Below are 13,063 nucleotides of genomic sequence, written 5' to 3' on the forward strand. Positions count from 1 at the left end.
TGTGTGCGTGTGTGCGTGCGTGTGTGCGTGTGTGTGTGTGTGTGTGCGTGTGTGCGTGTGCGCGTGTGAGAGAGAGCGAGACGGGAATAACGAACTGGAACTGTAGTGTGTGAGTTCTCTCATTGGCTGCAGAAGTGGACGTCAGCACCTTTCACTACTCCAGTGTTACCCCTCTCACCTCTGGCTGTAAAGGAGAAACAAGTGTTAAAGTAGCTCTGAGGAGAGTAAACTAACCTCCAGCATCCATACGGCATAAAAGAGGAGTAAAAGCGGACGCCTTTATAAACAGACACCATCATTACAAGTCATTCCTCGGATGCACGTTTTCTCCCTTGAAGTAAAAGGATTTTATGTTTGGTTCTGAAATGGCAGTCTGGTTCGAGTTTACCGCGCACATGCTTTTTCTAATGCTAGGTTGTTATCTTGGAACTTTGGAGGGTCGGACCTCGAGCCGAACCCCATGGGGCTTGCAGGGACAGGGCAGCGATGGAACCGATTCTCCGTTTGACCGAGACAGAGCTAATCAGGATGTGGTCTCACAGCACATGTACAGGCTGTATGAGAAATACAACAGAGATCTGAAACGACTCAGAGAGGGAAACACTGTCAGGAGTTTCAGAGCCAGCCAAGGTGAGTGTGACTGTGGTGTGGCTGTCTATGATGCTGGACAGGAAAATTAATGTAGATCAATTAGTAATATCCTCAACTCTGATATGTGACCTAAATTCTCAGAGTATGTCTGTCCTCAGAGGGAAAGGCGCTGATGAGATAGGCATGGAGAGAAATGCAACGTGCATAGGCGGTGCCTTCACTCACAAAGTTATGGTGAATTTATGGTTATTATTATATAACAACCGAAATGTCTTTATGTTTTTCAATAATATCAATGATGTACTGCCCCCCCCCCCAACTCCCTTCTAGTAGGCAACCTAATTGAAATAGCCAACAGCGGGCTGAAAAAAGCTGACGCATGTGGTCAGACACCCCAAATAGGTAGGATTGTTTTGGAACCTTCTGAGAATGCCACAGTGCTTTTTATGACGCACTTGGGCAGATCTGTATGAGTCGCTTCAGCTGTAGTGTGATCCTGCCACAGTTCCAGCCGCAGACGCGCAAGAATGTGTGTAGAATTCGCCCCCAAGTGGAGCCCAGCTGCCCCGCTGGCCACGACAACAATGCGGTAACTAGGAGACAGGCGGACACCAATAATGCACCATATCTATTTTCCTATAAAGAGGCCACTGTATCCTGGGCTGGAGTATGAAGGCTTAGCATGCATTGATGCCATTTTCCTGTGGTGTTTTTTTATGAACAAAAGAGGCCCACATTGACTTAACATTTTGTTTAATTTATTTAACCTGTATTTTATCAGGGAGTCATACTGAGACCAATGTCTCTTTTACAGAGGATCCCTGAATTAAATAAATTACAGAAAACATGCATCAATATGCTTTTTAAAAGACAGCTTTTCATCTGTCCAGATGCCCAGATATTTGTAAGCATTATGGATGTATGCTTAAATCAGTTATTTTTATGCTCCCTGGAGAACAACATATACTTGGTTTTACCTGCATTCAATACAAATTTTAGGTCAATAAAGTTTTTCTATAGTAAAATGAAGACAACACTGGTCAACCGTGGGGGTAATAGGATATACAGCAGTATCATCAGCATACAGCATGCAGGTTACATTTTTTTTGTTGTTAATGTAAACAGTCAAAAGTACAGGACCCAGAATCAACCCTTGTGCGACACCTTTCGTAATATCCAGGAAACCTGATTTAACACCATCAGTAGATACACATTGAGTTCTATCTGTCAAGTGATTGTTAAACCAGCTACATGCAGCCTGGTCTAGGCCAACTGAGGAAAGCCTCTGAATTAGCAGTGAGTGATAAAACTGTATCGAAAGCCTTTGACAGGTCAAGGAAGATCAATGTTGTCTTTTATCCATACAGGTAACCACATCATTCGTAACTAGGAATGTGGCCGAGAGAGTGCTATGACCTGGTCTAAAACCTGACTGATGTACAGTACATTTAAAATACATTTCAAAGATAAGAAATATCTTAGCTGAGAATTAATCAAGGTTTCTAATATTTTAGCTAGGCAAAAAAGTTATATATAAATAGAGGGGGAAATTATTTAGGTCGCAAGGGTCACCACCTTTGTGAAGGGGGAGTACATGGGCCACCTTCCGAACCTTGGGGATTCAGCAATCAGGGGGGCAGAGAGCAGCAGTAAAAATGGATCAGGCATGTCCTCCCCAGTGGAGTTTTTTTTACATCAATCTTAAGCAAGGCATCTAGCACATCACAGATAGTCAATTGTTGAATTGAAAAAAAAGGGGGGAGCAGTCTATTGAATGAAAAGGGTCAATTAAACCACTGTTTATCTCAAATAAAAAGCCTGCCGAGATAAAATTGTTGTAACGGCGTTCGTCTGTTGAAAGAGGAGCGGACCAAAATGCGGCGTGGTGGTTACTCATGTTCTTTAATGAAAAATGAACGATACATGAAATAACAACTATATACAAAACAACAAACGAAACGCGAAAACCTATACAGCCTATCTAGTGAACACTAACACAAAGACAGGAACAATCACCCACAAACACACAGTGAAACCCAGGCTACCTAAATATGGTTCCCAATCAGAGACAACGACAATCACCTGACTCTGATTGAGAACCGCCTCAGGCAACCAAGCCTATGCTATACACCCCTACTCAGCCACAATCCCAATGCCTACTAAAACCCCAATACGACAATACAATAAACCCATGTCACACCCTGGCCTGACCAAATAACTAAAGAAAACACAAAATACTAAGACCAAGGCGTGACAATTGTGATTAAAAGCATCACTTATTCCACTCTTCTCAGTTATGATGCCAGAGTCAGGCAGAACTTGCTTAGGCAGGGAAGAAGAGGAATTTATACGCTTCAGTGCATTTACTGTTTTCCAAAATGTTGAAAGATCACCAGCAGAGTCATAGATAGAGCTCAAAAAGTGGCTTGGTTTAGCTTTTTTAATCGAGATACTACATCTGTTTCTCCATTGTCTGAAAGTTTACCAGTGCACTACACAGTTTTCCTTGCTTTGGCCCAGGTCTGATATCTCATCTGAATGTGCTATGATAGCTCTGAAAGAAAACCAAGGGTTAGATCTATCTTTGACTCTGAATTGTTTAAAAGGGGCGTGTTTATCTGCCAGAGGAATAAATATAGAGGATAAATGTTCTAGAGCCAAAAACTTTTTACAATGTCTCTTCTTATTTAATTAAACAAGGATTAGTATCTTGCTGTTTTGTAAGGTCGGGGGGTTGTGGAGGCCAGGTCAACTGATGCACTCTCCTTCTTGGTCAAATAGCCCTTACACAGCCTGGAGGTGTGTTGGGTCATTGTCCTGTTGAAAAACAAATAATAGTCCCACTAAGCACAAACCAGATGGGATGGCGTATCGCTGCAGAGTGCTGTGGTAGCCATGCTGGTTAAGTGTGCCTTGAATTCTAAATAAATCACAGACAGTGTCAGCAGCAAAGCAGCCCCACACCATAAAACCTCAGATTATCTAAGCATTTGAATTTCGGATGATCCACCGTAAAGTATGGAGGAGTATGCTATTATGGAGGAGTTTCCATAGTTTACAGTGGGAAAACACATGCGTAGATCATCCGTTCACCCGCACCGCGTCTCACAAAGACACGCTAGTTGGAGCCAAAAATCTCAAATTTGGACTCCAGACCAAAGGACAAATTGCACCGGTTTGATGTCCATTGCTTGTGTTTCTTGGCCCAAGCAAGTCTCTTCTTTTTAGTAGTAGTTTCTTTGCAGCAATTCGACCATGAAGGCCTGATTCACACAGTCTCCTCTGAATAGTTGATGTTGAGATGTGTCTGTTACTTGAATTCTGTGAAGCATCTATTTCTGCTGCATTTTCTGAGGCTGGTAAGTCTAATGAACTTGTCCTCTGCAGCAGAGGTAACTCTGGGTCGTCCTTTCCTGTGGCGGTCCTCATGAGAGCCAGTTTCATCATAGCGCTTGATGGTTTTCGCGACTGCAAATTTTCCGTATTGACTGACCTTAATTGTCACGCCCTGACCTTAGAGATCATTTTAATTCTCTATTTTGGTTAGGTCAGGGTGTGACTAGGGTGGGCAATCTATGTTTTCTATTTTTTGGGGGGCACACGGGTTGGTCGGCGGAGCGGAGGTGTGAACCAGAGCCAGTCCACACGGGGTTGTCGGCGGAGCCGAGGGTTGAACCAGAGCCAGTCTGGGAGAGGAAGGTGAACTTGGAGGGGAGTGAAGGGAGTGAATCAGAGACAGTCAGTGAGTTGATGGGGAAATTGGAGGAGAGTGTTATGAGAGAGCTGTTGTGTTGGTGCATGAGGCATGACATTCGCCCTAAGGAGCGTGTCCTCAGTTTAATGCCGCTAGCCATCTAGTGAAGACTGTGCCGGCCCAACGCACTAGGTCTCCAGTACGCCTCCCCAGCCCTGCATGTCCTGTGCCAGCTCTCCGCACTCGCTTTGAGGAGCATGTTATCGTTCCGGTACAATGTGCGCCGGTTCTATGCACCGTGTCTCCAGTGCGCCTCCACAGCTCGGTACGTCCTGTGCCAGCTCACTGCACTTGCCGTGCGAAGGTTGTCATCTGTCACCAGGACACGTTGTGCCAGCTCTAAGCTCCAGATCTCCTCAGCCCGGTATGTCCTGTGCCAGCTCCACGCACCAGGCCTCCTGTGTGTCTCCACAGCACGGTATGTCCTGTGCCGGCCCCACGCTCCAGGCCTCCTGTGCGTCTCCCCAGCCCGGTACGTCCTGTGCCAGCTCCACGCACCAGATCTCCTGCGACGGTCTGCAGACCAGAGCCTCCTGCGACGGTCTGCAGTCCAGAGCCTCCTGCGACGGTCGGCAGTCCGGAGCCTCTGGCGACGGTTCCCGGGCCGGGGCCTCCGGCGACGGTTCCCGTTCCCGTTCCGGAGCCCTGGAGCCTCCATCAACAGTTCCCGGTCCGGAGCCTCCGGCGACGATCCACGGCCTGGAGCCACCGTCGACGATCCACGGTCCAGAGCCTCTGGCGACAATCCACGATCCGGAGTCCCCGGCCCGTTTCTTCCGGCGACGATCCACGGTCCGGAGCCGTCTGCGACGATCTACTGTCCAGAGCCGTCTGCGACGATCTACTGTCCGGAGCCGTCTGCGACGGTCTACTGTCCGGAGCCGTCTGCGACGATCTACTGTCCGGAGTCCCCAGCGATGATCCACGGTTCGATTCCTCCGGCGATGATTCACAGTCCGGAGCTTCCGGCGATGATCCCCGCACCAGTGGCGCCACCGAAGTTGGCGGCGCTACGAGCGGAGCAGGGTCTGCGTCCCTCAACGGAGCCGCCACCGAGGGTAGATGCCCACCCAGACCCTCCCCTACAGGTTCAGGTTTGCGGACGGAGTCCGCATCTTTTTGGGGGGTTACTGTCACGCCCTGACCGTAGGCATCCTTTTAATTCTCTATTTTGGATAGGTCAGGGTGTGACTAGGGTGGGCAATCTATGTTTTCTATTTCTTTGTTGGCCTGGTATGGTTCCCAATCAGAGGCAGCTGTCTATCGTTGTCTCTGATTGGGGATCATATTTAGGCACCCTTTTCCCACCTGTTGTTTGTGGGATCTTGTTTTTGTGTAGCTGCATGTGAGCAGCCCAGAACGTCATGTTTAGTTTTCTTCTGTTTGTTTTTGGTGAGTTGCATATTTATTAAACATGTGGAACTCTAACTCTTAATTCAGACGATCGTGACATTAATGTCTTAAAGTAATGATGGACTGTCGTTTCTCTTTGCATATTTGAGCTGTTCTTGCCATAATATGAACTTAGTCTTTTACCAAATAGGGCTATCTTCTGATTCCCCTCCCCCTACCTTGTCACAACACACCTGATTGTCTCAAATGCATTAAGAAATATAGAAATTCCACAAATCAACTTTTAAGAAGGCACACATGTTAATTGAAATGCATTCCAGGTGACCACCTCATGAAGCTGGCTGAGAGAATGCCAAGAGATTGCAAAGTTGACATCAAGGCAAATGGTGGCTTTTTGAAGAATTCCAAAACACTTTTTTTGGATACTACATGATTCCATATGTGTTATTTCATAGTTGTGGTGTCTTCACTATTATTCTACAATGTAGAAAATAGTAAAAATATAGAAAAACCCTTGAATGAGTAGCTGTTCTAAAACATTTGACCTGTAGTATATATGGCCACTCCTCTCCCTATCTAGAATCTGTCACATCTAAATATATTAGAATAATTTACTTCGAAGTCTTCATCAGATACAGAACCATTGAACCATGTTTCTTAGCACGTTTAGGTCCATTAGACCAATCCCATTGCGAGATTTAAAGTCAGAGGGGTATATTCAGCTCATTCCCATAAGAGCTAACAGTCGTAGGGTCATCTGCAGCTGTTTGTTGAATAAGTTGAGACTTTGCCAAGGTCCTGGGCCAACCACGTGAGAGCAAAGTAGTCTGAGCATTTGACAAACCTCCCTTAATTCGCTGGATGCAGTCGCTGGGGCGGGAACTGGGAGAGCAGTGTTGGCAGAGCTCAGTCTACCTGGATGAAGCTCCCGCCAAAAGAGTGGCTGTTGGTGCTCAATTCTGTGTGTGCACAGGAGGCCTTGGTGTGCCTCCTGTTGCAGGGTTGGGCTGCCATTGGGGGCAGGAGTGTCCCAGGCCTGTCCTGGGCATGGGAGTAGGGAGGGTAACCAAAACTAGTCTGGGAGGGAGGTTGTGGGGGTAATTGAGGAGGGTGGTGTGGAGGGCAGTGTGGGTGGCAAAGCTCCAAACTCTCAGCATATGAGGGCTGATGATGTGAATGATACATGGTGTGGACTGCATCATGTGGTGCACTACCCTCAACAGTGTTTTTCCAGACCCTAGGGTAGTGGTCGGTGCTGGGTAGAGCTGGGCTGAGTTGAGGTGGGCCTGGTCGGGTAGAGCTGTTCTGTGATTGGTCAGGTCATGTAGAGCTGTGCTGTGCTGTGATGGGCCGGGTCTGGTAGAGCTGTGCTGAGGCGAACCAGGTCTGGTTGAGCTGTGCTTTGATAAGCCAGGTCTGGTAGAGCTGTGCTGAGGTGGGCCAGGTCTGGTTGAGCTGTGCTTTGGTAAGCCAGGTCTGGTAGAGATGTGCTGCGATTCAGGTCTAGTAGAGTTGTGATGGGCCGGTTCTGGTTCAGCTGTGATGCGACGGACCTGGTCTGGTTAAGCTGTGCTGCTACGGGCCTGGTCTGGTTGAGCTGTGCTGCTATGGACCTGGTCTGGTTGAGCTGTGCTGCGACGGACCTGGTCTGGTTGTGCTGTGCTGCGACGGACCTGGTCTGGTTGAGCTGTGCTGCGACGGACCTGGTCTGGTTGAGCTGTGCTGCGACGGACCTGGTCTGGTTGAGCTGTGCTGCGACGGACCTGGTCTGGTTGAGCTGTGCTGCGACGGACCTGGTCAGGTAGAGCTGTGCTGCGACGGACCTGGTCTGGTTGAGCTGTGCTGCGACGGACCTGGTCTGGTTGAGCTGTGCTGCGACGGACCTGGTCTGGTTGAGCTGTGCTGCGACGGACCTGGTCTGGTTGAGCTCTGTTGCGACGGACCTGGTCTGGTTGAGCTGTGCTGAGTCGGACCTGGTCTGGTTGAGCTGTGCTGCGACGGACCTGGTCTGGTTGAGCTGTGCTGCGACGGACCTGGTCTGGTTGAGCTGTGTAGTGACGGACCTGGTCAAGTAGAGCGGTGCTGAGGTGGGCCTGGTCCCGGCACACAGTTCCCGGGAGAGAAGTGGTGGAGGGTGGTGGGGGGTTGCTGGCTTTTCTCCGATCTCTGTTAGGCACCGGGTGCAGGTCTTAAGGAGCATCTGATTTGTCTCGGGGAGTTGGTGGCTGGTCTGCTACTCCTGTGGGGTGAGGTGGACTGGCTACCCAGAGCAACATCGTTTAACGGCCTGGCGAAGGTGGGGACTGCCTCTGTACAGGTGTACATTGTCATAAAGACAGTCATAAATCTCTCCTTTGGAGCAAGGTAGATATTACTGTCTTTGCAAGCGGGAAGATGGTGGAGGCCCTCTCTATCACTCCCCTTAGTGATGTGGGCACCCTCTGCTGTTTGGCACACAGGTCATTGGTCCCTGTGTGTATGATTTTTTGGCTTGGAGAGCTAGGCTGGGCCACAGTCAAGTGCTCCATAAGCTCTCTCTGTTGTTGGGCACTTTACACCTTTTTATTTGGAAAAGTTGTATTCTCTAATTTAATCGTTCCATTTGAGTCCATCATTAATATTATGTCTGGTTTCTCGTCAGGTCTATGGAGGATGGCAGGAGTGATGGGAGTAATTACAGGCCATGAGATGGGGATGGAGGTGGTCAGCTGGGTTGGTGCATTGGTTGGTTGGGTTGGTTGGGTTCGTTGGTGGGTTCTGATTCAGCTGTTGGCCTGGTCCAGGGTTTTTGTGGGACCCTTTGTAGAGTGGATGGTGGCGGCTAAGAAATTCCTGCCTTAGTTCATATAGCTCTTTCTGCAGGTTGTGCATGTGGCTGGCGTTGACTGTGCCGGATAGTGCCTCTCTCCGTCTGCACACTGCCACCCTGAGAGCCGAAACATCCTGACAGCCTAACTGTCGTCCTCAACATTGTTCATTGCACACGGCAGCTCTCGGATCCCATCCCTATGCTGACGCACCAGGCTGATCTCCTCCTCTATAAGATGCTGTGGTACTGCAGGTGTCGCGTGTGAGAGAGGCGTGCTCAGGGCTGTGTCTGCTCCAGGCGAGGGAGGGAGAGGGACACTGGGGACTACATACCGAGGCACAGAGGGAGTGAAGGATGTTGTAGGTAGTGACAGTGGAGAGGTTTTAAGTTCAGCAACAAAAGGTTTTATTTGGTCGAGCTAGTGGTCAAATTGATCCAGACTGGCCTCCGAACCTTGAACCATCACAGTACCGTTATTATATATATATCAATGTTACATTTGGGGGTGGAATCAATATACAGTTGCCTCAGTGTTCTGTTTTCTGACATTTTAAGATCATTATTGGTCTTGTGGAGAACTGTGTGCCAAGCATTAGGATCGTCAGAAGGTCTCCTTTTATTTCTTATTTCCTTGTTCGCTTTTTGGATGTCTGCCCTCAGAGTCTCTGGAGATTCCCTTTGCAATTTCTTTTAGACTTTTTTTCAGGATACGCATTGGCAAGGTCTCTGAAATAATGCATAGAGAATGCATCCATCTTCATCTCCATGTGGACCTCTTTAAACGATGCACGCTTCTCTAGAATGATGTGCATGTTCCCATTGATGAGCGCACTTGTTTAAGTAATGCACCTATAGATAAATTCTCTCTGCACAATGAAACAGCATATTACACATAGATTAAGATACTTTCTCAAGGTTCAGAATGTTTCACCGCTTCAGCCTCCTTTCCAAGTGCTCTTCTGCTTGTTTTTTTGTTCATCTGAATGCTTGTTTCCCTATCAGGCCTGAACGATCCTCCAGAAATCCTTTAGAAATCCGTCCTATCCCATCCCTTCCTTGGGTTGCCTGATGATTCAGCAGTTGAGTCTTGCAAGAACCAAGTCGATCGATCACTCAAAATCTCTCCAAACCATTTGCACAAACGAATGTTCCCCTCGATGAGCAGAACACAGCAATGCACTAAAATAACTCAACTGTTCACATATAATATAAAAAATTTAATTTAAGGAGGAGCTCTTCTTTAAGTGGTTATCAGATATCATAACACATGTTTGGTTTTTTTAAACTGCAGAAGCCATGTAATCTAAGGAGATATGTAAGGGAGTTTTGACAACAACAGGAGATCTGTAAAAACATTAGGTTAGTGTCTTGGTGCGTGGCAGACAGTGTAGGCTGTATTAGTGGCTTAGGGGAAGCTTTGGAGGAAACTGAAATAAGCGTTTCCATATGCCTGAGGCTGGATACAGAGTAATGTATATCTCTTAAGTCACTCCATACATCCGCAGACGCATATACAATGGACAATAAGTCTGCTGTTTGCCTAGTGTACATCATGAATATGTTATTCATGCCTCCCTCCCCCACTCCTCTGCACCCATCTCCCTCCCTCCCTCCCTCCCTCACTCACTCACTCACTCCCCCTCTCCTCTCCTCTCTCCCCATCCCCCTCCCCCTCTCTCTTTCCTTCCCCATCTCCCTAACTCTTCCCCTCTCCTATCCTCTCCTATAACAGCCAGAGAACGATGGCTTCACTCTCCAGAGTCTGGTTCCACTCAAGGTTTCTTCCCACCTAGGGAATCAATGTGCCTCTGTCTGCTCTTTAGTTGTTAAGGCCTGGGTCACTGTGAAAGACTATCTGAAGTAACACATTTCTCCCCCTGTAGACACGTCTGACCAGAGGACGTTTTACCATCTGAACCTGACGTCTCTCCAGGACTCAGAGCTCATCCTCTCTGCCACGTTTCACTTCTTGTTCGACCGGTGCCCACGGCCAAGGGCCTGGTTGGGCAAACGCTACAAAATCCCGGCCTGTCGCTCTCTACACCTCCACCCTGCTCCCTACATCCACCTCTTCAGTCACTCCAACCCCTCAGGGTCAGGGTTCAATCCAGGGTCGCAGGTGTCATTGCTAGGCAACGTGACATTTCACCCTAACCAGAAAGGGTTGTGGCAGATGCAGGACTTGACTGTGGCGATAAAAGAGGCCAGGGAAAAGGGCAGTCATTTTGTGTCGGTGGAGCTGGACTTTGGGCTGCAGTACCACAGACAGCCAGAGGACGCACTGTCGGGGGCCAGTCTACCTTATTTGTTGATGTATGCTGATGACCATGCGCTAGATGAGCCCAACAGTGTGGCACAGACTTTACAGAGGTATGGCCCTGAGGCTGAGGTGAAGGAAAATTCTTCTCACCCTTCTCGTCTTCCCCCTAAACAGGGGTCAAAGGGTCGTGTGAGAAGGGGGGTACCATCCCACCCAGACTCCATCCAGAACAACGAGCTACCAGAGGTGGAATACAGGCCTAGCGGATCCAGGAAAGATGACCTGTTTGAAACCGCCTACCACACCCTGAAACCTATCAATCCCAAGCCTGGGAGGAAGGAGAGGATGAGGAACGGCCAGGACGGAGAGGAAGAAGTGAAAGATGGGGAGAGGGATGGAGGGAGTCAATCGCCAGTTCTGAGCTTGGACGAGAGGACCCCAAAGAAGAGCAGCGATGGAGGGAGTAGGTTGCAAGACAACATTGAGGGAAGGAGTGATGGAAGAAACAATAGAGGGAAGGCAGGAGGAAGTAAGTCTCCAATGCTGAGTTTTGATGAGTGGACAATGCGCAAGGCGAAGAAGAGACAGTGGGGATCGGAGCCCCAGATTAGGAGCTGCTCTAGGAGGACCCTCAGGGTCGACTTTGCCGACATCGGCTGGAGTGAGTGGGTCCTGGCGCCTGAAGCCTTCAATGCCTTTTACTGCGCTGGAACCTGTGGATTCCCCATGCCCAAGGTAAAGACTATGACTAGCCGGATTTGAACCCATGTGAAATCCAGTCTTTGGTAGCCTTCTGAGCTAAAGACGAGATACAGACTCAATACATATGGCCAATGTTCGAGCACAGAGCAGAGCTTATGTAAGGCAGAGAGGACACATGACTGCGGATAATGTTTTTCTGGTTCTCAATTTGGAATTGCTCCATTGCTCCCAGTCTGATGATATGTCTACAACATTTATCAAATAGTATAAATCAGTAGATACATTACTGACCAGTGCGGACACACTTACATGTATGTTATGTTTTCCCTACTTGCACTTTATTAAATGAATAACCGTTGTGCTCCTAAATCATAGATAGCTTTTATCAAGGCTAGACTTCCTTCTTTTAAAAAAAAAAATGTAATGTAATTTTTCCTGTTGAATTATTACAGGCATTGCCAGTTTTATTACAGGCATTGCCTCTACCTACATGTTCATATGAACTCAATTGCCTCAACTAACCTGTGCCCCCCGCACATTGACTGTACAGTATATAGCCTCGATACTATCATTTTATTGTTGCTCTTTAAATATTTGTTATTTTTAAATGTTCTTATTTATTTTTTACTTCAGTTTATTTGAGTAAATACTTTCTTAAGACTTATTTACTGCATTGTTGTTTAAGGGCTTGTAAGTAAGCATGTCACTGTAAGGTCTAAGGCTCTGGTATTCGGCGCATGTGACCAATACAATTGGATTTGATTCGAAGTTACAATGCTGTAACCTCTCTCTCTCTCTCTCTCTCTCTCTCCGTCTCTTTCTCTACCTCACCGGCCCTTCCCATTCTCTCCCCGTTGCTTCCCTCTCTCCCAGGTGCTGCATCCCTCTAACCATGCAACCATCCAGAGTATAGTCCGTGCGGTTGGGATAGTTCCAGGGGTCCCAGAGCCCTGCTGTGTCCCAGAGAAGATGAGCCCTCTGGTGGTTCTCTACCAGGACGAGGGAGGTAACCTGGTGCTTAAGGTCTACCCCAGCATGTCTGTGGAGAGCTGTGCCTGCAGATAGACCCAAAGGACAGAGGGGAACAATGTTGGACAAGACAGGATGGAATGGCAGGAATTTAAAAGGAAAAAGGAAGAAAAAAAAAGGGAAGGAAAAAAAGACAAGAGATATATTCATAAACGGACGGATGAGTTGAGGTGTCTGTCCATCTCTTCGTCCCTTGAGTCCCTCAGGCGTTTGACGCTGAGATAGGTGAACGCAAAGAAGCGTTGAAGAAGCACGTTATCTGTCGTTGCAGCACCAGTCATGTCCTCCAGTAGCAGTAGACACACGCCACCACAATATTCTCCACATCTACCATACCCTCGACAAAGCAGCATCACCACTTCAAGGACTACAGGTACTTGAGAGAGCTCTCTCCCTCCAAACAACTTGAATTAAAATCGTTACGTTCAAAAACCAGGGCTGCTTGACTGGCGCTGTGTTTATTTTTAGTTTTTTAGGCACTGATCATGCTTACTCTCATATACCCATTTCAGACAGAAGATGGGGCATGTTACCTGTAAAAAAAATACCCTGAGTGTACAAAACA

General features: G+C 47.9%; 1 protein-coding gene across 1 annotated transcript; it reads left to right on the plus strand.

Annotated features, from left to right (window-relative positions):
- Positions 1-365: 365 nt before the first annotated feature.
- LOC115134919 (growth/differentiation factor 10-like) lies at positions 366-12,886 on the plus strand. The gene is made up of 3 exons (XM_065022829.1): positions 366-630; positions 10,391-11,502; positions 12,343-12,886. The coding sequence occupies exons 1-3, from the start codon at positions 366-368 to the stop codon at positions 12,532-12,534; spliced, it is 1,569 nt and encodes a 522-aa protein (XP_064878901.1). The 3' UTR covers positions 12,535-12,886.
- Positions 12,887-13,063: the final 177 nt, after the last annotated feature.

The sequence above is a fragment of the Oncorhynchus nerka genome, linkage group LG10, assembly GCF_034236695.1.
Source record: "Oncorhynchus nerka isolate Pitt River linkage group LG10, Oner_Uvic_2.0, whole genome shotgun sequence".
NCBI lineage: Eukaryota > Metazoa > Chordata > Actinopteri > Salmoniformes > Salmonidae > Oncorhynchus > Oncorhynchus nerka.

Excerpts from the sequence above, each read along its gene's own strand:
- LOC115134919 (XM_065022829.1), top strand. The coding sequence starts at position 366 with ATGGCAGTCTGGTTCGAGTTTACCGCGCACATGCTTTTTCTAATGCTA. Across the intron at positions 631-10,390 it reads GAGTTTCAGAGCCAGCCAAG|ACACGTCTGACCAGAGGACG; the intron begins GTGAGTGTGACT and ends CTCCCCCTGTAG. Across the intron at positions 11,503-12,342 it reads GTGGATTCCCCATGCCCAAG|GTGCTGCATCCCTCTAACCA; the intron begins GTAAAGACTATG and ends CCTCTCTCCCAG.